Source organism: Euleptes europaea, chromosome 8 (assembly GCF_029931775.1).
Source record: "Euleptes europaea isolate rEulEur1 chromosome 8, rEulEur1.hap1, whole genome shotgun sequence".
NCBI lineage: Eukaryota > Metazoa > Chordata > Lepidosauria > Squamata > Sphaerodactylidae > Euleptes > Euleptes europaea.
Window position 1 is genome coordinate 64,883,740 of NC_079319.1, and position 23,604 is coordinate 64,907,343.

General features: G+C 39.7%; 1 protein-coding gene across 1 annotated transcript; it reads right to left on the reverse strand.

The window, feature by feature from the left end:
* Positions 1–511: 511 nt before the first annotated feature.
* On the reverse strand, positions 512–23,604 carry FBXO15 (F-box protein 15). The gene is made up of 9 exons (XM_056854947.1): positions 23,465–23,604; positions 21,021–21,125; positions 18,480–18,722; positions 17,013–17,222; positions 14,173–14,302; positions 8,048–8,127; positions 5,597–5,742; positions 2,142–2,266; positions 512–845 (listed from the first exon to the last, which is right to left on the reverse strand). The coding sequence occupies exons 1-9, from the start codon at positions 23,602–23,604 to the stop codon at positions 576–578; spliced, it is 1,449 nt and encodes a 482-aa protein (XP_056710925.1). The 3' UTR covers positions 512–575.

Below are 23,604 nucleotides of genomic sequence, written 5' to 3' on the forward strand. Positions count from 1 at the left end.
TATAATGGGAAATTGCTGTTACATTTGTTCCCTGGTTTATATGTTTCCTGGATACATCTGGTTCCCCATTGCTGGGATAGACTATCCCTTGATCTAATCCAGCAGGGCACATATTCTTACATTTTTTCATGGACTCCACACTTACAAAGATGTATGGAATTGCATTTGAAGTTTTGTGTTGGTTCTCATCATATGGAAGCGCTCATGAACCGACATACTGATACAGAGTACAGTATCATACATAAAGCAATGTTCCATCTGTGCCTTGCTTCCATCATTATACTAAATGGGGGAAAAAACAACTTACTATATTGAAGGATATCGTATGAAACGTTCCTGACTGTTTTAATGTGAATTTCTGCAGTAGCACACATAGCACTCCCAAAGTGACATTTATATTTTTACAATATCAAAATTAAAAGCTGTCCCAAAAAAGTAGGTTCACTTTTTTTTTGTTCACAAACAACCAATGCACTTAAAAAAAATGAACCTTATTGGGGGCCCTATTTTACTAACAAAATAACAGTCCAAACGAGTTCCCTTCAAGAAAAGAAACTGTATTCAAGAAACTACACTCAGTAATTTCGGCCAAACCAGCTATTAACTTTTTGGGTGCTCAAATAAAGAACCAGATTGGTTATATAGTATTCTTGTGTTTCTTCCATCCAAACCATTTCCACATGTACTTTTCCAATGGCATCCACATGATTCAAGTAATAGCTGGGTCCAAAATATTTATAGAGATCAGGTGCTTTGGAAGAGGATACCATGTTGACGGGGGCACTAAAACACCAAAATGGCTTTTGTGATTCATCCAGGACAGTCACATCCATAATGAAGCAATTCTACAGCAGAGAAAAAGGGAAAGAGGGGGGGAAGGGGGAAAGGTCAACCAATCTTCATACTTTGCCACAAAAGTTAATTTTGTTAAAGTACTTGCAAAAAAAAAAATTCCCTTATTCTGACAGAGCTCAAATTGTCTTTAGTTGTACAGAATAAAGTAAAGCAGACAGCAAGTAGGAGCTGTGTGAAAGCACTAATCCATTCTGAAACAGTGAAGAAAAATATCCTGTGCTTTATTTAAAACCTAAAGTGCATAACACGATGGACAAGGGCCAAAGGTGCCAGTCTTCATTTTCTCAATATCAACAGAAAAAAGCAATGTACCAAGAGCAGCTATATACCAAAAGTGACCACGGGGATCACAGCATCATCATCCCAGTTTTATCTACAGCTGTTATCATATCAGCATAGAAAATATTTACATCTCCCCCCCCCCCAAATGTTCTAAAATCGTGGATGTTAAACTTGGGAGCTGAAGTGCTAAATCCTCCATCAGGGAGATGTTTAGCCTCCCCCATCCCAATTCACCAACCTTCCCCAAACTAATATTTATGGGGGAACTGGTAAGACAAGTGGTTAACAGTGATTTCTTTAAAACAAACAAACAAAACAAAAAAAACCTCTCAACTCGTTTGTTAACTCTGTCACAATTTGCCTTCCTGAATTCCTTCACTACCAATGCTGTTACCAGCTACCCCATTCAAGGCTCAAGTATCTTCCTGCAGCCCCACTATCTAAGCCTTTTTCAACATACCAGTGCTTGCCCTCCAAACAGTTTACGCCACCCATTCTGCCAGCTTTCAAATGCATCCAAGCATCAGTCTCAACTGGCTACCAGCATAATGCATCTCACACATGTCCACATCCATGCTGTCAGGGCCAGTTATTGGCAGTCTGTGTATGGCACGCATGCACAATTACTGATAACTGGCTGTTGTACAGGGCCTTTGTACAAGGACCTATAAAAAAAGTGCAGCCCTGATCAACATCACAGAAAGCATATATGAAGAGATAAACAGGGAAACTGAGCTAATTTACTAACCTACCGAATTTGTCATATAAATCAAAGTTCCACATTCCTTTTGGTGTAATGAAACCTTGGTTGTCTATATCTCATTTAACAGGAACAAACTTTGACTTGTATGAAAAGTTCAATCCTCAGCAAATGTTGGGTCTAATTAAAAAGGAGACTAAACGCATTTCAAGATTTTTGTTCTTTAATATTTTCAAAGCACTGAATTGTGCTTTCTACATATTAGTTTATCTTCCATTTACAGAACAGATTTACTGTAATTTACCTGAACAACACCTTCAAGTACATCTGTCTTCCAAGAGAGACCAACTTTTCCAACAAGAGGCACATGTTGAGAATTATTTTTGTAACTTATCACTGTAAGCCTCAGGTATCCACTTCTAATGTATTCTATAATAACCAAAAAGATATAAAATTATATCAAATTAGAGCCAGTAACATCAACAGTTTTTTAAATATTTGTTTTTCTTTACCCTGAGTAAGGCTTGTATCATTTATAAAAACAAGTCCTTACTGGGACATATCATATGCTAGAATTCTCCCTATTACATGGGCTGAAAGGAGCTAGATGTTTATAACATAACAAATTCAAATGGTGTAATCCATTAAGGAATGTACCACAACAGAAACAGTGGGTGCACTGCCTCACCTGAAGTACTGATTTGCCCATTTATCCATTTTGCAAAAACAAACTTTTAAATCTGACACAGCAGCTTCCTTTTAATAATGAAAGCTTACTCTTAGAATTGGAAAATTTCTGACTAATAAAATAATGTTGTGATCCAAACTCAAGGCAATTCACTGGACTTACCCATCTTTATCCAATCAAATTCAGGGTGGATTTTTTGAGATCTCTATCACCCTTACTGTGCTCAAATGATCCTACAGAAGTGCCCCCTTAGTCACTAGAACCAAAGCAGGATGCCCAAGGTTGGGTTAGGGATAACTGAAGTTATTGCTGATTGAAGGAGGATATTCACTATAAACAACTTCTGACCTTTAAAATTACTGTTTTAATTCAATGTATAAATACACGTTTTGTACTTAGGGGGCTTTATTATAAGCCACCCTTGATAACCATAACTGGCTGAGAGTGCAGAATATAAATGTCTAAAATAAATATACGACACTACTAATTCACTAAAGAGAGACCCCTGGGCTTGGCAACTGGGTTATGAATTTGTAAAAATCTTGTAAAGATCTTCATACCAGCCAGGTGTTTAGTTTAGTTTGATACGGTCCAAGACCAACAATAAAAACTTTTACATAATAAAAGAATAATAGCTATATACATCAGTAAATACTTGTCAAACATAATCATACACTCATAAGAGAACCATTAAAAACTAAGCTTGAATAAAACACAGTTACAGTCCATATATAAATATAAAAACGCTCATCCATTAGGTTCAACCCATGCTCACCTAGTCTTCATAACTCACCATCCAAATTTGGCCATTTAAAAGGTTAGCTCGGTGTCCTTATCTGAGAGCATGTTAGAAAGACAAGTCACTCTAGTTCTCCCTAGGTAGCCAGCTATTACAAGGGAAATGTCTTATCCTATTTTATTATAAATTTTGCAGTAAAAAATGACATGTTCAAGGGTCTCTATGCTCCCATCAGAACAAGGGCATAAACGTTCACCATAGGGTATCTTTTTATATCTCCCTTCCAGTATAGCTGAAGGCACACCAACCGGGTGATAAATAACAAGTTGGTGTTTTAAGAGTCCTTTGACAGCTGGCCCTTTGACAGATGTCTGGCAATCAGCTATTGAAAAGCTCCATCATGGGGGCAGGGGAGGGAATGACGGGCCAGAAATTGCTCAGAAGGCACTATGGGTCTTTAATAGGCATTAGTATGCCCCCCCCATGGGTAAAGGGAGGCCACTGGGCATGTCCCAGGCCTCGCTAGGACCCTTAAAAGGCTTCAGGGAGGAGGCTGGGGAGGACAGATCAGCTCTGGTCCCCAGCTCAGAATGGAATCGAGCTAGAGGAGAGGATGTGGAGTAGGATGGTGGTCAACCCTCACCCCTCTCTTTCCAAAGCCGAGGGAAGGCACTTCAGCCAAACTGGACCCTGGTGTGTGACTGCTGGGACCAGGAGTCCTGCAACATTTCTGTGTATTTTTAAAATATGTTATTTTTGAAATATTTTAAAGAAATATGATATTTTAGTGTCCAACCATGTTAAGCCTTCAGGCAGTTTTGGAAAATGGCAGCAAATGACACAAAATGGCTTCCACAAAGCAGAGGAAATCAGAAAATGGCTGCTCTACAGCAAAGCCAATCACAGAACTTTGGGAGGTGGTTTCACAAAACGTTGGGACTGTGATGCACTTGCCCGGGATGAGCTCAATAGATTGCTCGTTTGTCAAGTGGCAAAGAGCAACATGACGTTCCTTTTTTCTGTTCCATTCAAGACACTTTTAGATTTTATCAGCAAGTGGGCACTAGAAAATACATCAGTGGTATCATAGTGCTCACAGGTAGCAATCAATGTTTTAGAGCAGGGCTCCCCAACCCTTTTGAGCCCGCAGGCACCTTTGGAATTCTGACACAACCACAAAATGTCAAGGAGTGAGGTCATGCATAACTCTTAACTGTACCTCTTCAGCATTTCAGGCAGAAGCTCTACTTAACAGGATGCCTTTAAAAAGAAACATATTGTTTTAAAACACTTTTGTGCATACAAACAGCTAGCCTTCAGTTGCGCAGGGAAGACCATTGCACTGTTTTGGCAGCTGCTGTTGAAGCAACTATTTAAAATTCTGAATGGCCAATCAGACCTGCAATGGCTGAATGGCCAATCAGAAGCCCCGCTAGGCAGAAGCCTCGCTTGGCCCCACCCACTTTCTAAAGACACTAGGAAAGATGGCAGTGGGCAATATGTTGGGGAAAGCCATGCTAGTATGAATATATATATTAATTAATGCTAGCTGTATCCCTTGTCTACTGTCAATCTAGCTTCTCCTTGGTATTATTTGTTCATAACTAAGCAATTTAGAACAGAGCAATTTTTGCCAATATGGAGCTGAACTCTGAAAGAATACTATGGTGGCAGACATCTACATCCCATTTCTTTCAGTTCAGAAAATTATTTTTCTAACGAATATTTGACCTGCTGTTCAAACCAACTAGATATACGCAGTAATTAAACAATTTAAGGAAACATAAGCTGTTGACCTGAGCTAATTAAGATCACATCCTGTAATTTCTTTGGGTAAATTTTAATCTGCCTTTCTCTTATCACAGAACTTAAGACAAAGCGGGGGGGCCCCACGCCCAGCAACAATTATTCTAAGGGTAAATTCAGCAGGGGAGTAGTTCAAAAGCTGTGGCGCAAACACACACGCACAAAACACACACAACTGCCAGATACAGCCCATCAGAACAACTACATGTTTCAGAATCTTCTAAACTGCTTTCTGCTTCTTCTCAGGCATAGCCTGGAGATTTAAAATCTCTGCTTCATGCTTACATTCATTTCATACCTTTGGATGCCTGCCCCCAATATGGCTTCTCTGTCTCCCCCCCTCCACCTTCTCCAGATATGTAGATGCAGTCTTGCTTCACTCAGCCACAACCTGAGGAGGGACGACTTAAACATAAGAGTGGGGAAGGGACAGACACGCAGCCTCCATGAAAGTGAAATCTTTTACCGCTTTTTATACAGTGCCACCTCAGTGGACCCACGTGTAGGCATGTAATCTGAGCATTACCTTTTCTACAAAACAAACTGCGAAATGTTCCACACATGTAAGTATTTCCTTTGCTGTGCATATCAATGTGCAGCTGATAGCCATGCAGGCCATATTCTGGGTCAATATCGTCTAAGATTGCCTTATCTGGGGCTACAGCATACATCCTGAAACAGAGAGAAACAAACCATCCATAAAAAAGCAGGCCACGTATCTTCAAATAAAATATTAGTTAACGAAGACGATTTTCAGATCTATTTTTCTTAGCAGCTTTCAGCTCATGTTGGGTGAGACCATCAGGTAGTGGCTCAATTGAAGAGAATCTGTTTTGCATGCAGAAATCCTCATTCCAGCATCTCGGGTTAAAAGGATCTGCTAGTTGGTGCTATAAGAGACATCTACCTGAGACCCTGGAGAGCCACTGACAGTTAATGCTGACTTTGATAGACCACTGGCCTTAGTATAAAGCAATTTCATGTATATTGCAGCCCAGATCTTTAATTCTCTTAGTAGCCTTTTACAAATCAAAAGATTCCATCTGCCTTGGTTTAAACACCCTTGTCTCTCCTTACTGTGGCCTCAAGACCAGGGACCCTTTACACTTCTGCATAAGGCCTGCCTTCCCAGGAGCCTTCCTGGCCACCTGAATTACATCTATGCACCTAAACAATTCATACATTGCTTAGCCCCATGCCTACTCCTACAATTCTGTGCCTTCCCAAAATGAGAGGTCCCTTCCCTCATTCCACCCCCCTTCCCCCTATTATCTTTGTAGTTCCCTCAACAGTACTTCCCTGGGTTCTTTGGGATCAGGGTATGAATGCTGCCTGACTGCTCCCCCTCTGGTTCAGTCTCTCCTCCTCTGGTGGCTTCTTTACAGCCTGGAATTAGATGTGCTGTCATCTCAGGTCTCTCATAGTCTCTGCCCCCTTCCTTCTTCCGGTGACTTTCACCACTTCTGGAGCCTCTCCATCTCTACCGTAGGTGTCAGCCTCCTCAGCCTGTCTCTCTGCTGCTGCTGCTCCTCCTCCCTCATCTCCCCAATAACCAGACTTTAAATCCTGCAGTTGGCCAGCCGAACCTCATTCTCAGAGCAGCAATGGTGTGTAACTTCCAGCCCAGTTATGTTTTCCCTTGTCCAGGATGTGGGAAATGTCCTGCCACCAACTAGATTCCACAAGGCAGGCTTGCCAGCCACAACCCTTGTAAATGAAATGCTTGAGCCTTGGACAGTTTTCAGTCATCTGAGTTGAATACCAATTTGTTTATTTAAAAAAGTATCCCTTGAGAATTATACTAAGAATTGATATCAAGTATAAAAGACTTTTTATTATCATTGCATTACTTTTATTATTATTATTTTATTAATATTATCATTATTAGATACTTGTTACAACTGTTCAGTCACTCTTACTGTATTCAACTTGACGTACTAAATTGTAGGTTGTTGTTTTTAGGTAGCAGTAGAGAAGCAAATGTAATTTTTCCCTTGGGCAGAGAATGCTTTAAAACATAAAACTAAACTGTCCTGAAAGCCTCCAGACTAACAAAGACTACAGTCAACAATAGCCATGCAGATTAGCTTTGGATTTCACACATTAACAGATCACTTCAGGATACAATGGTTCCATATTAACATACCACACCCTCATTAGCACATTATCTTGATACTTACAGGACAATGATTAGCACATTACCTTGATACTTTCCAGGACAATGATTCAACTCAACCCAACCCCTTTCTGACTATATATTACTCTTCCTACACACTTGACACTGAGAGACACTGTCCTTCAGTGTTACTCCTCTGAAGATGCCTGCCACAGCTGCTGGCGAAACGTCAGGAAAGAAAATACCAAGACCACGGATACACAGCCCGGATAACCTACAAAAACCAATGAACTCTGACCGTGAAAGCCTTTGACAATATTTTTAAACTGTCTAATTTTGCAATTATATTTAAAAGTTTCAGAAGAAGCACTTAACTATGTCTCCTTAACAATTAAGTAAGCTGCAGTACTGCAGTCAAAAGCTCTGCTCACGACCTGAGTTTGATCCCAACGGAAGTCGGTTTCAGGTAGCCGGCTCAAGGTTGACACAACCTTCTATCCTTCTGAGGTCGGTAAAACGAGTACCCAGCTTGCTGGGGGTAAAGTGTAGATGACTGGGCAAGGCACTGGCAAACCACCCCGTAAACATAGTCTGTCTAGTAAACGTCGGGATGTGACGTCACCCCATGGGTCAGTAATGACCCGGTGCTTGCACAGGGGACTACCTTCACCTAATTTAACCAAAACTGTATAAACCTTTCCGCTATGCTTTGCAACAAAAATAGTACAAATGCTTCCCAACATAATTCACATTCTTGTTTAAAACAAACTATAATTCTAAATTCTGCAGCAACACTTAGTTCACCTTCTTTTTGCAAACCGATGCTGCATGCAGCAGAAGACAACTGAAATCAGTACTTACGCTGCAGCAGAGCCAAGGATGCTTCGCTCAATAAGCTGATGGTAATGAAGACATGCCATAACAAAAGCAATTTCATTTTTCTACAAAGTTAATCACAGAGAACATATTTTTCAGAACAAGCATTTAATTTTCCCCAAGCTCTTTCAGAAGTGAAAATAAATTTAAACCCACAGAAAGGCTATTTCTTCATGCACTAGACTTACAACACTGTATCACTGGTACTTTAATACTATTTTTTATGACATAACAGCAAGCAGGCTATAATTCATACATCTTTTATACAGCATCCCAGCACAAATGAACTTTGCCACTGTACACACTAGGAAATCATATCTGAAAGAGAAGGTGGACGCAATAATTTTACGTAGTTTAACTAGCTTCTACAGCAAGAGAACTGGAACTAAAACTGGCAGAACCCTACCATTATCAGCAGCCTGATCCCTGACTTGCACTCAGTGGGACAAGACAATATGAAATCCTGATTAACAGTGCGTTCCTAAAGAGAGTTACTCCAGTCTAAGCCCATTGAAATGAATGGGCTTAGACTGGAGTAACTCTCCTTAGGAATGCACTGTAAGTGAAAAATATGTCTACTTTGCACTATCCTACTGCAGCAAAGAAACTCCAAGGAATTTATTCATTGCAAACATGTTTCAGTCAACAGAATAGATGATTGTATATGTGGACATCAGCAGACAGCCAATATAGAAATCAAATAGATTATATATTTGGAAGAAGATGTAGAAGCTCTATTCTCTCTGCTAAAACAAGACCAGGAGCTGACTGTGGTACAGATTATGAATTGGTAATATCGCAAATTAGAATAAAGCTGAAGAAAAACACCGAAACATTTATAGTGCCAAAACGCAAGCAACATTCCTAAAGAGTTTAAAGACCATGCAAAGAACAGATTTGCATGACTAAATTCAATGCATGACAACTGCTGTGTCACATTCATAGTTTCCAAGTGATATACAGTAGATTAACGTGCCCACAGAAAATCAAAATGGGCAAAGCACAAATTGGTTAGATGATATACATAGACTTAGCACAATGAATATGCATATTAACTGGCCTGGAAAGAACTTTCCATCAAGGGGTGAGCCTTTCCATATGCTCAGAGAGTTGCAACCTGGTACTGTTTTGTTAATAATTTATTAAGAAAATGCATATATTTCCTTTCCAGAGACCTGCTCAAGGAGGCTTATAGCTATGATAATAATACAAAGCCATTAAAACACACCCATTAAAAAACAAACAGGCCAATGTCATTAAAACAAGTCACAGCATAAAACACACACTGTAGCAGCTTAAAATGATGTAAATAGAATAATCCTCAGGCCAGAAGCAGACCATAAAACATTTAAAAGATAAAAATCCTTTACTTAAAAGCTTGGAAAAGAGGGAAAAGCCCAACACCTAAAAGGAAGTACAGCAGACAACACAGGCAAGGCTTGCAAGAGAGGAAATTCCAAAGGCAAGGCAATATCACTGAAAAGTCCTCTCTGTCCACCACCCATCTTACTTCTGAAGATGGAGGGGGGAGGAGGAGGAAGAAGAGGAGGAGGAGGGAGAAGAGTAGGAAGAAGAGGAGGGAGAAGAGTAGGAAGAAGAGGAGGGAGAAGAGAAGGAGGAGAGAGAAGAGTAGGAAGAAGAAGAGGAAGAAGAGGAGGAAGAGGAGGGAGGAGAGGAAGAGGAGGAGGAAGAGGAGGAGGAAGAAGAGGAGGAGGAAGAAGAGGAGGAGGAAGAGAAGGAAGAAGGAGTAAGAAGAGGAGGAGGAAGAAGAGTTGGTTTTTATATGCCAACTTTCTCTACCACTTAAACAAGAATCAAGCTAACTTACAATCACTTTCCCTTCCCCTCTCCACTGTTTGTGTGTGTGTGTATATATATATAATACACATATTGTGTATATGTGTGTGTGTGTGTGTATACACACACACACACAATACTTGGATTGATGTCTGTTGTTCCATAAGGCAGAGATGGGCTTTCTGGTAATGTTCTGTTGGATCTTGCTTTGGCCATGTGTAATCATTTAACCATCATATGTTGCCAAGACTTATTTTTTCCTTCTCAGGGTAGGGTTATACAAATTTAAAATTTGTATTGATAAACAGGGAATGGATAAAATTAGTATAGATAAATATTGTGTACACACACCTGTGAATTTACTTGACTCTCAATAAGTATGTGTTTCTGTGAGGCAGGTTAGGTATCTAGACTGTGAGCTCCACAGGGACAATATTTATCTATACTAATTTTATCCATTCCCTGTTTATCAATACAAATTTTAAATTTGTATAACCCTACCCTGAGAAGGAAAAAATAAGTCTTGGCAACATATGATGGTTAAATGATTACACATGGCCAAAGCAAGATCCAGCAGAACATTACCAGAAAGCCGATCTCTGCCTTATGGAACAACAGACATCAATCCAAGTATTGTTATTGTTGTTAATTGATTTGGATGTTTTTCTTGTGGAAATTGAAAGGCAGTACAAGTCTACAAACAAAACATGAGCCTGTCATGGCTACGGTCAGAAATATAAGGGAACAGTTTCTGGAATTGACCTGAAAGATCATAGAGAATGTTGCAGCATAAAGTGGGACAGTTAGCTATTGTTAGGAGATGCTTTTAAAATCCTATGAATATGGGAAGTTGTATTGATCAAGAGCTTCTCCCAAGAAAGGGCTCCTTGACTGTGACCTGCTTACTTTTGGGGTAAAAATCTTTCAAGGACTCATGTAATTGCTCTCCTTTAATTATCTATGTAACCATGATGGATGGATGGTATAATGCTTTGTGGATTTAGTTTTTATTAAGAACAATACCCTAAGCTGGACAGCCCAGGTGTGACAGACAGCTGCATAATGATGAGTTGTCCCAGTTATAGAACCTTGAGTGACAAGAGGTTCAAAAAGAACAAAAAATGAGAGTTCTACAAGTTGCTGTGGAAAAAAACCATTAGAAACTGACAACTGAGGCTGGCATCTGGAGGGAGAGGAACACAGTTGTTTAGGATCAAGAAGGATTCTGTGTGAGAGGGGGTGATTTGAGTGTCCTTCCCTAAGGGAAATAGCTCCTATGCACTATTCAAGAATCTTTCTAAAGAAGAACAAAATGACTTTATGAGTACTTCTAACTGGAAGAAAGCAAACAAAGTACAATATCTGGGAATTTGGATTACAAATAAAAGCAAAGACTTATTGATAAATAATTATTCTAAACTCTGGGAAGCAGTTAAAAATGACATGGTATTGTGGTCAAATAAAAATATTTCTTTATTGGGTCGTATTGCAGTAACACAAATGAATATTTTGCCAAGGTTGTTGTTTTTGTTTCAGAATCTGCCAATAATCACGCAAACAAAATATTCTGACATATGGAGGAAGGACTTGTTGAACTTTATTTGGCAAGGGAAAAAACCAAGAACTGTGTATAAATATCTAGATGATACAAAAGAGAGAGGAAGTTTTGCCCTTCCTAATTTTAAACTTTATGCAGAAGCCTCAGCTTTGGTATGGTTAAAAGATTGGATACTGTTGAAGAATGCACGTTTATTAGACTTGGAAGGCTTTGATAACAGATTTGGGTGGCATGGGTATTTATGGTATGACAAACTTAAAATACATATGGCTTTTCAACATCATATTGTCAGATCATCCTTGATAAAAACTTGGTTGAGATACAAACATCTGTTAGAGACTAAGACACCGCTATGGATATCCTCACAAGAAATGTTAACTTTACGACCATTAAGACAATCACAATTTATAACATATCAAGACCTTTTGAAATGGGAAGGGAATAAATGTGCCTTAAAAGACTGTGAAGATGTCAAGGACTATCTAAGTTGGTTTCAGTATCATCAAATAAAATCTGTATATATACAAGATATGAAACTGGGATTTCTTAAAGAAAAATCAATTTTACAACAGACATTGTTGGATAACACCGACCATCTAATTTCAAAGATGTATAAGATTTTGTTATTATTATATACAGAACAAGAAAGAATTAAGCCAACGATGATAACTTGGGCACAGACAATTGGTCATAATATTTCCTTGAATTGCTGGGAAAGGCTTTGGTCAAGGGATATGAAAAAGGTTCTTTCCCAGTCGATAAAGGAGAACATTTACAAGATGGTATTTGACACCGAAAAAACTGTCCAAAATGTACAGTACAATGTTACGTAATTGTTGGAAATGCCAGGAAAAAGTTGGTTCTTTTCATCATATTTGGTGGCTTTGTGACAAAGCAAACAATTTCTGGGTTATGATATATAATGAGCTGAGATTAATCTTACAACAAAATATCCCTAAAACTTCGGAGATGATGTTGTTAAGCATTATACCAGAAAACATTTTATCACAAAGAACTTTTTTACTTTATGCCACCACAGCTGCAAGAATGGTCTATGCAGCTAAATGGAAAATGTCTGAGACACCGGACAAAACTGACTGGATAAATAAAATGTTTGAACTAGCAGAAATGGCGAAATTGACTGCGTTAGTAAATCACAAAGACAATGATGAATTTGTGAAGGAGTGGGAGGCATGGATTTTATATTGTAATGAGGAACTTAGTATGAAAAATGTTAAAGGTTATGATTTAGTCTAATTCAATTGTTAATAACAGTTATATTTTAGAACTAAATGAATGAGGAAATTAAGTATTTCTCAATAATTGTAGAATGTTTTATAATGAATTAGAAGACAATTACAAAGAGGACTATGGAGATAAGTTAGTGACAGAAGAAGGAAGAGGGGAAGTCAGAGTAGATCTAGGTAGTAGTATACATTGTAGATTAAACAAAGATTTAGAATTAAATGACAATGTTAATTAAATGCATGGATGTATAAGAAAATAAAAAATAAAAAAAGGAAATAGCTCCTATGTGACTGGGTTAATCCCTAACCAGTTTTAAGGAAGAAAACTTGGGAAATTGTGTTTGTTCGTTCCTAATTTCTCCAATTTAAGAACTATTGTTCAAGAAGTTTATGTTTATTCAACTAAGCAGTGACTGTCAAGTGAACTCCATCTCATTCCTATCCAAAGTATCAATACAAGTCTGTGAACTACATTCAGATACATCCTGATTACAAAATATCTTGTTAATAATCATCCGAAGTTTCCTCGTTTTTGTTGTTTTGTTTAATCTGCCAGTTTATTTTCTGAAATTTCTTTGCAAACCTGACTTACCATTTCCCCAAAAGACACAAAACATTTTTGAGTTTTTATTTCATTAAGCGTCTCTTGTGCCATATATTGTAACTTATAAAGGAAGATATTGTCGAAGGCTTTCACGGTCAGAGTTAATCAGTTCTTGTAGGTTATCCAGGCTGTGTGACCGTGGTCTTGGTATTTTCTTTCCTGACGTTTCGCCAGCAGCTGTGGCAGGCATCTTCAGAGGAGTAACACTGAAGGACAGTAACACTCAGACACTGTCCTTCAATGTTACTCCTCTGAAGATGCCTGCCACAGCTGCTGTCAAAACGTCAGGAAAGAAAATACCAAGACCACGGTCACATCAGCCCGGATAACCTACAAGAACTTATAAAAGAAGAGTTTTGGCCAGACCCCCAACCATCTTAAGTGTGGGACAGAAAAACCACATGAGACAAGTCATAAGTCTCTGGAGTGATAGTGGTGATTGGTGAGGGGGAAAATAATTAAAAACTAAAGGAGATCTGTCATACTAGGATAGCCCGATCTCGGAAGCTAAGCAGTATCAACTTGGTTAGTACTTGGATGGGAGACCACCAAGGAGTACCACGGTATGCAGAAGCAGACAATGGCAGACCACCTCTGAACATCTCTTGCCTTGAAAACCCTATGGGCTCACTATAAGACACTTGCAACTCGATGGCAATAAAAAAGCAACAGTTATGTTTTAATTTAAAAAGAAGAGTCTTTAATAGTATTTACTTGTGTAATATACACAGATTGAACCGATAGTATTACTGAGGGATACCTCTGGCTGGAATTTAAATTATCTGGTATAGGAAAGCTCACTAGACGCCTAGGATTTTTTCAGTGCATGCCTATACCTGAATCAGGCCTGACCAGTCAGCCAGAACATGCCATAAACAACATTATACTGGGAAATTGAGCTTACATTCCAAAGTCCCAGCAAGACTCCTTGTTCAACATGGTAGAGTTCAACAAATGCATCACACCCAATCATTTCAGCATTTTGAGTCAGATTGGCCAGCTGGTATTCAGAAATTAAGGAACGTCGCCAAGGCCTTTAAAAGAACGTCAATTTAAGTAATGGTCAGACTTTGGTAACAGAAGTTGTCAACAATTTCTTCACAACGACTAGCAGCACAGCAAACTAAAAGCAATTCATTTTACATATCGGAAGACCAGGTTATAAACCAAATCTCGTAGCTATTGTTGAAAAGATTATTCCATTTAGAGAAGCCTCTAAAGTTCAAAGCAGTGAAGGAGATATACCCTACGGTAGTAGGCACACCTCTCTTTACAGTCCTCCAAGGAGCCCCAGCCTTTTTCAGACTGCAGGCTCCTCAGGAATTCTGACACAGGGTGGTGGGTACTACCACAAAATGGCTGCCAATAGAGGCGGAGCCAATCAAAATGTCAGGGATTGAGGTTATGCATAACTCTGGTAGTAGGTCTTCAACACTTCAGGCAGCAGCTGGGTTTAACAAGGTATCTTTTGAAATCAACATATTGTTTCAAAATATGTTCTGACATGCCCACAAAATAAGTATACATATTGAGCTAGCTAGGAAACCCTGGTCTTGCTGTGTCTGTCTTCATTTTGCAGGCATCCAACACACTTATGCAAAAGGAAAAAATGCTTCTTCTCCAGGCTATCCCCTTTACATGAGCCCTGCTCCAAGACCCTAAACATTGTTAACCTGCACTACTACTTGTAACAATGACAGTGCGGAAGGGTTGGTAAGAGAAAGAATCTAGCCAAATTTTAATAGGAACATATATGACTTTCTTAGAAGTTAACAACATTTGATGTAGTGATGTTGTCAACTTCTACCTGAGCTATATAAAAAAAAATAACAGATCTGATGTCTTCAGTAGAAGTTCCAGTAAGGTGCATTAAACATTTTAGATATGCAGTCCAATCATGTTTAGTCAGAAGGCAACTCCCACTCTGTTTTTAGAATATCATTTCACAGGTTAAGTACATAAAGCCACTGTCTGCATTACACCATAAACATCAAAAACTCCTCCCGGCCCTTCCCACTTTCTACAAATACTTGCTGGGCACCACGAATGCTGCCAGTGAGTACCATGGTACCTATGGCCACTACGTTGCGGACTCCTGTTCTATATCCGTTATAGTGCCCAACATGGCACTATACTGTATGGATCGGCACAATATAATTACTAATCACCATTGGTGAGTAGCTGAACCGTAAACTGTAATGCTACTGGAATCTTTTTTAATGTTCTATATATCTAATTCTCAACATGGCCCCATCTGATAAAATCCCAAAGTTGGCAGAAAAATCTTAAATCTAAAAAATACACTGGGGGTGTGAACTCCCCAAAATAAAAGAAGCTGTGCCTGTACTTTTAAGAAAAGGAGATCTCAGTGGCCATTGTGGGAGTCGCTAGGCAAATACAACAACTTGTACAATATTGCCAGCTTTCAAATCTTGGTTTCTATCAGCAAGAGGCTGAGGCCATCCCCAGGGCTACTTTGACCTCCCAGTCCACCGCTGTTTCCCTCCCTCCTGTCTTGGAAGGAGGACTTACCGGGGCCAGCGCCAACAACAACTACCAGGCAACTAGTTACCACACAATTTGCATGACTCACCCAGGTGTGGCAGTGGCTACCAGATGACCTGATGCCACACACCTTGCCTGGGCCCAGGAGCCTCCACACAACTTGCATGACTTTGCTGGGGCCCCATGGCTGCCTTTGACCAGGTGTGGCTTGGAGACCTCCCAGAATTACTTCTGATCTCCAAACTACAGAGATCAGTTCCCTTGCAGAAAACAGCTACTTTGGAGAGTGGACTCTATAGCATTATAACGCATTGAAGTTCCTCCCCTCCCCAAACCATGCACTCCCCAGGCTCTACCCCCATATCTCCAGGAATTTCCCAACCTAGAGTTGGCAGCCCTACTAGGCCCAGCAGTGACTACCACAAAATTCACCTGAGCAACTTGCTACTGTATGACTTTTGCAACTAGGCAGGGCATTTCCCAGGGAGAGGCTGCTGAAAGGGGGGAGAGCTATGAACCAGTGGGGTATAGTGATTAGAGCATCAGACTAGGATCTAGGAGACCCAGATTCAGATCCCCGCTCTGCCATAGAAATTTGCTGGGAGATCTTTGGCAGGTTTCAGCCTAATCCACCTCACAGGGTTGTTGTAAGGAGAAAAAAATGAAGGAGAGGAGAATTATGTAAGCAAAAGGGTAGGGTATAAATGAAGTAAATAAATAATAAAGCCAACGACAGGTGCAGATAAAAGTAGTTCAGTGAGTAGGAAGAGAAAAGGATGCAAGGACAGGGGGAAAGATCTGGGGGCGGCCTAGGGTTGCTGACTCCGGCTTGGGAAATTTCTGGAGATTTGAGGGTAGTGCCTGGAGACAGCAGGGCTGGAGAGAGGAAGCAGCATAGTTGGGATGTGATTCCATAGAGTTTGCCCTCTGAAAATGCTGTTTCCTCCAGCGGATCGGATCTCTGTCACCTAAAGATCAGTTGTAATTACAGAAGAACTCCAGGCACTGCCTGGTGGTTGGTAGCCCTAGGGCTGAGGAGAATAGAAACAGGATATAGTGTGAGGAAGAAGATGAAGGATAAAATTAAGTGACCGTGCAGGTCCTTGCAGGTTTTCAGCTTGTATTTACTGAAATCACATTACTATCCGTACTGGAAAACAAGTTCCTTGTCAACAAATAATTCACCAGCAAGTTCAAGTAAATACAACTACCAACAAAAAAGTACAATAATTAACTTACCCATTCTTGAGATAAGTTTTACCCTCACCTAGAATCACCGGTGTCACTCCATATAAACGCAGACATGACAAATTCTCTAAACAAGGCCAATTCAAACCATGCCAAAATACAGTAATAGAGGTTTCATTAAAAGAAATGTCTGCCTGATCAATTACATGTTCATTTCCACATTTTTCCTTCAATATGATCATCCATCTCAAACCAGACCTTCTGTTATCAGAAAAATAAAAAGGTTTAAGATTGTACTTATAAATACCGAATATGGAAATTTCTACTAGAGATCACCATGTCTAGAAATTCCTGGGAGAAAGGCAACATTTCCCACCCAATTTATATAAAATGAGGAATATTACAAGATTACTTCAAGACATTTCCATCACAAATGTAAAGCTGATAGGTGCTACTAAACTCAAATCTAACTGAGAGACCAGTAAGAGTTTCAGGGTATACATTTTTGAGAACTAAATATGAGTTTCAGGGTATAAGATTTTGACAACTTCATTAGACACAAGTAGAAATGGAGATCCAGGTCATTCCATTGCTGACCTAAGAGCGGTAGTCCTCAAACACAGAAATTTCAAGGGGAAATTACAAAGCAAGATGGCTGAACTTGAGTTAATTTACAAGTTCAGGATCTCCCAGGGTTGAATAGGGACATAGGATTCTTATCTCAACACAGATGCTAATTTTCAGCCCCCAAGCATTTACTTCCTGCTCTTATCAAGCTGGTTACAATATGCATAATACATTTGCAATATTTACAAGCATTCTTTACAACATGGTGTAGTAGTCAAGACTGGTGGTTTGGAGCAGTGGACTCTGATCTGGAGAACTGGGTTTGATTCCCCCACTCCTCCGTATGAGCGGTGGACACTAATCGGGTGAACTGGATTTGTTTCCCCACTCCTCCACACGAAGCCAGCTGGGTGACCTTGGGCTATTCACAGCTCTCTTAGAGCTCTTTCAGCCTCACCTACCTCACAGGGTGTCTGAGGTGGGGAGGGGAAGGGAATGTGATCGTAAGCCGGTTTGATTCTTCCTTAAGTGGTAGAGAAAGTCGGCATATAAAAACCAACTCTTCTTCTACTTCTGACTAGGATAAAAGGACTCAGAATTTTCCATTTCTACTCATGTATGAGGAAGGGAGCTTTGACTCTCGAAAGCTTATACCATGAAACGTTGGTCTCTAAGGTGCTACTGGACTCAAACCTAACTGTTTTATTGCAGACCAACACAGCTAGCCTCTGAAAATATAAAGCTGACAAAATATGTAAAAATACTTATCAAGCTTTATTAATTTTCATAACTTAAATATTAATCAAAAACTAGTAAATTACCATATAATCTACCTGAACTTTTCCTATTTGATTGCAAAATAAATATGCACAGCTGTTAAAACAGAAAATAAATATGCACAACTATTAAAACAGAAAATAAATAAATAAACCTCTACTTAACACAACTTACTTGATGGCATTTTTGGTTTCAACTGGAAGGCCAGTATAAGTATTTACAGACTTCAGAAGGTGAATTATTCCAGCTTTGCCAGAAGCTACTTTTTTTATGATGTACTCTTTCTTCCAGTATCCTGATTCCCTATATTGCAAATCAGAAGGTTGCAGAGAAACAGCTGATTCTTGTACCGCTTCTGTCCTCCATTTGTTTTTTTTAGGGAGAAATGACTTGGAGTATATTTTTAACCAGATCATACTGAAAGAGAAAAAAAAAAAACACACACACACAAAAAATGACAACGGAATCTTTTAAAAGTTTATACAAATAGAGGTAAGGTGTAAAACCATTTTTAGAGCAATTAAAGCATTTTAAAGCACTAAATACTAATATTTTAAAATAGTTGCACTTTATTTTAAAATAGATTTTCACTAGATAAACCATTTTCTAGTAAGACCAGTGGCATATTAATGATACTGGTCTACATGACAAGTACAATTAATTAACACTCTGTATCCAAGCTTTAATTATTGATTAGTACTGAATGAATTAGATTACTGGAAAATGAAAACATCGTATTTGTTCATTCATTTCATTTATATACCTCTACTGCTGTAAAATACCTCAGGTAAGCTGGTTTATTAAACTGTGCAATCTAGTCAATACTACAAAATCTATTAATAATTTTTTTTAAAAATCAGCAACAGTAATGATTACAAATCAATAACAGCAGCAGGTAGCAATAAAGCATCACTCTAGAATACATTTTGTCTTTCCCCAAATGCTTACTAGAACAATCTGTTCTTAGATGGTCACCTAAAAAAAACAAAAAAAGGTGTCTAGAACTTGTTAAGAGAAAGAGTTCCAGATCAGCTAACCTAACATCAGATAAGACTTGCAGTCCAAGCAAGAACCAAGTGCAAGAGAAGGTTCAAACAAAACCCAAGGCGTTTAGTACTTCAAAAGGTTGAAACAAGTACTGTGAGTATGCCTACATACAAACTCAAAGACAATGGCTACACTAAGACCGCATTCCTGAGGTAGGGGGGCCAAATCGCCTTAGGAGGCAACGTGACCCCAATGCCAGCGTCCCTGCCACTTGCACCAGCACCTCTAGACGGCTGCGGCACTGCAGCCCTCGGACGTCAGCTTGGCCTCCCACGATCATACCGGGAGGCGTTCCCAGGGCATTCCAGGGGGGTGGAGCTGCCAGTAGACAGCTTCCTAACCCTTTCAGCCCAGGAACGCTCCCTTTTGTAACAACGGTGCTGCGCCAGCTTTTTGTTGGCACAGCATTGCTGTTCTCTATGGGGCTTTCCCCACCTTTTTAATTTTTTTTAATGCCTTTTTTTCCCCCTGCAGCAACCGCAAAACTTCTATGGAGGAGCAGTGGCGGCAAGGAAGCCACGCCGTCCCAGGCGGCTGCAGGTTTCAGGAATGAGCTGTAAGAAGTCATAATAAACAGTCGTTTATAAACTACAGATTGATCCTACTCTGAAATGTATAAATTTAGACAGTGCAACGAGCCAGGGTTAACCCCAAAATTAGCTTTAGGGTTTGTACCTGATTTGTTAACTACAGCTGTGGTTTAATGTGACATCTAAATTCACAAGTCATACTTCGTTGAGCAGCAGCATCCCTTGCACCAACCTAGCCATGCAGATCTTGTGGATTAACCAGAGTTCATGACGTTAACCATGGTTTAAACCAGGGTTCCCCAACATGGTGTCCATGGGTACCATGGCACCTGCCTACACCTCTCCTGGCACCCACGAAGTTATTTTACAAGTAGGTGGGACCAAGTAAGGCTTTTACCCAGCAAGGCTTATCATCTGTTGGAGTATTGATCGGCTGTGCAGATGTTTAAAAACGTTGCTTTGGCAGCAGCTGCTACCAAAACACAAGACTCTTCACTGTGTGACTGAAGGTAAGCTGCGACAGCCATTTGGTGGCTGGCTCTGCCTCCTGTGGCCTACAGACATCTCATGGCTGTGCCAGGTGCCTGCCTGCTCAAAAAGGTTGGAGACCCCTGGTTTAAACAAACTATAGTTTATTGAAAAATCTGACTATATCCAATGAGAATCCAAATATGTATCATTTCTGTCAAACATGAAAAAAAATTTCAAGACATTTTCAAGGGCTATACAGGGATAGGATATCTAAAAAGGGGCTAAACAACTCATATTAGCAGATAAAATGAAAGCTAAATTGCAATATACTAGTGCTCTTATTGTTTGCTGTTCACTCTTTTTTCATATAACACAGCCAAACGAGGATGTCTACACTATGATGGGAAAGGAGTACCAAGAAGTTGCAGGTATTATATACATAGTGCAAACAGAAGATTTCTTGAAGACAAGCAATTCACATATTTGACCTTCAAGCTGGGCAGATCACATTCAGTCTAATACAAAATACCAGATAACAACAATACCATCCATTGGGAAAAATACAGAAAAAAACATATTTCTTTGCCCTGACAATTAAGTATAAAAATAAATTAAGAAGCTAGATTCATCACATTATCATGTCAAAACAACTGCTATGCTTCCTTACTTGTCATTGGACAGATGATAAAAACGCTTGTTCACACAGCTAACACATAACAGAGTCACAGCATCCAGATACGAGCATATCTTCAGTATTACCTCCGAGGGTAAGCTAGAGGATGAAGAAGATGAAAGAGAGCAGCACTATTTGAACAGAAATAAAAAGGAGCAGTATGGGTTGGGGAGAAATTAACCTACTTGGCAGTCAACTAAAAGAAAAAATGAGTTCTTACATCTACCACCCAACATCAGATCCCCAGAGACAGACAAACTTGCACCCCACCCCAGGGAATTTAGAAGACTGCATGTCTTTACCTTTTCTTTGTATCCTTGCTCAGCCTGAAGCTTGAACAGGCAGTGTGTATTCTTTTTAATTTTTGTTTATTAAACTTGCTTATATTTTGAATGCTCAGACCTGATTTCCATAAACACACCAGACCTATTCAGTCTTGCAATCCAAAGTGCAGTAAAGGGGAGAGTCAGCAAAAGAGCTGTATCTTGCCTTCAGAGCAATAACTCAAAACTGCAAAGGCACAGTCCCTAAATTAGTTGGATGACTAAAGCGGGAGATGTGGCAACTTGGAGAAGCCTCTAAACAGCAACACAGATAACATACAGAATGTTAGATGTATAAATGCATCTTGTAGGGGACACTCTTTCAGCTGTGCTGGTGAAGGTGGTTGAGAAAGAGAAAGAGAGAGAGAGAGAGAGAACAAACCCGAGAGTAAGGGAAGGGGTTGGCATTGCAGAGCAGAGATTTGAGACAACTGCAGAACTTTATCGAGCTTCCAGAACAAGACCTGTAATCCATTCTCTCACAACAAGTTTAGGACAAACCACAAGTTCTGTGCAGCTGCTATGATCATATGTAAACTCCTCATCACATGGATCTGTCCTCGTACTCAATAAGTACGCACATTAGTGCCAATCTCCACACAGAATGGTTATATACATTATAATTGCTGCACAGAGCCCCTGAAAGTGCTTTGGAGCAGTTTCCAAACTGTTAGCCTAATGTATAAAGCAGCCCTATAATTCACCTTTCTAAACTGAGCATAAATTAGAGTTAATTAGGACATATTACTAGACATTAAACTTTCCAAAAAAAAATTCGGGGGGGGGGGAGGGACCGAAATATGGAGGGGGCTTAAAGTAATGAAGTAATACTTAATTTCTCTATCAAACCTACACTTATTTAACCGTTATAACAACATAAAATACAACTTAATTATGCATATAATATTTGACATATTTATGGATGTCAGAAGCAGAAATGGCTTAATTTTTTACAAGCGAAATTGCAAATATATCCAATATTTGAGACACCCCTTGCTACTTTACCACATTAGTATTTTAATGGCTGCTATCTGAGAGATATGAAAAGATATGACAAAATTACAGAAGATTTTGTAGTAAACAAAAAAAATATTATTTGGACTATAAGTCTTATACAGTCACAATACACAAACAGCATCTTTGGATCTCAGGGATTTATAACAAAAACATTAAACTCTTTAGTAATGTATTTTCAAACACATCATAGTACATTAATTGCTGCTAACATTCTCATTTAATCAATGAAGGTATCCTTGAAAAAAACCTGGGTGTTTCCCCCAAATTTTTCCAGGCCTTCACATCTCTACATATTTCAATAGCATTTTCACACACAAATGAGTGTTGTTAAGGTAATATTATCAAAGCAATTCAGTTTGACATTTAAAGCGCATTCCTAAGGGGAGGCAAAAGTCGACTGGAGGCGGCGTGACCCCAGAACCAGAGTTAAGTGCCCACTTATCACGGGATATGGGGCACTTATGCTGGCGTGGGAGGCATTCCTGTCAGTGCCTGGCCAATGCAGAGCTGCGCAGATCTCCCTGCCAGCACAGCCTCTCCGAGAACTAAATCCCGGAAAAGAATGGTGCCAGCAAGGTGGGGCGGTCCCGGGGCAGTCCCCCAGGGCAGTCCCAGACTTTAGTCAGCTTCCTAACCCCTTCCAACCCTGGAACGCCCCTCGCTGCTGCAGCAGGGCTGACACCTTTTTTGGTCTTGCAGCCTCGCTGTTCTCAATGGGGGCATTTCCCCCTTTTTGCCTTTTTTATTCTCCGCGGCGGCCAGGAAGCCTCTGGGGAGGCAGAATGGCTGCACCACTCCCGGCTGCGGCAGATCCACCACCACCCCCAGGAATGGGCTGCCCAAGTTTCAGAGCCATCAACATACACCAGCATACAGAGTAAACAATGTTTTCTCTTGAATAAGTTATTCAGCTCATAAAAAAGAAGTCCACTGAAAAGAGACAAATTTTCTTGTAAACAGTCTATTACTTCAATCTAACTTTATAACTATAATCATAAACGCTCATCTAGAAAGCATACTATCACTGAACTCAGCTACACTTACCTCTGTGTAAAAATACTTAAGAGTACATTAGTATCATGACAAAGTATTCTTTACCTCTCAATTCCTGTCGTAGAAAACGATTTAATAAAGGGCTTCCAATGCTTCTTTTTATTGTGTATTGTTCTGATTTCAGAGGGCTGCATGGCTGAAACAGTTGAGCATTTGGACACAATGCTAGAAAAATAATAATCCAT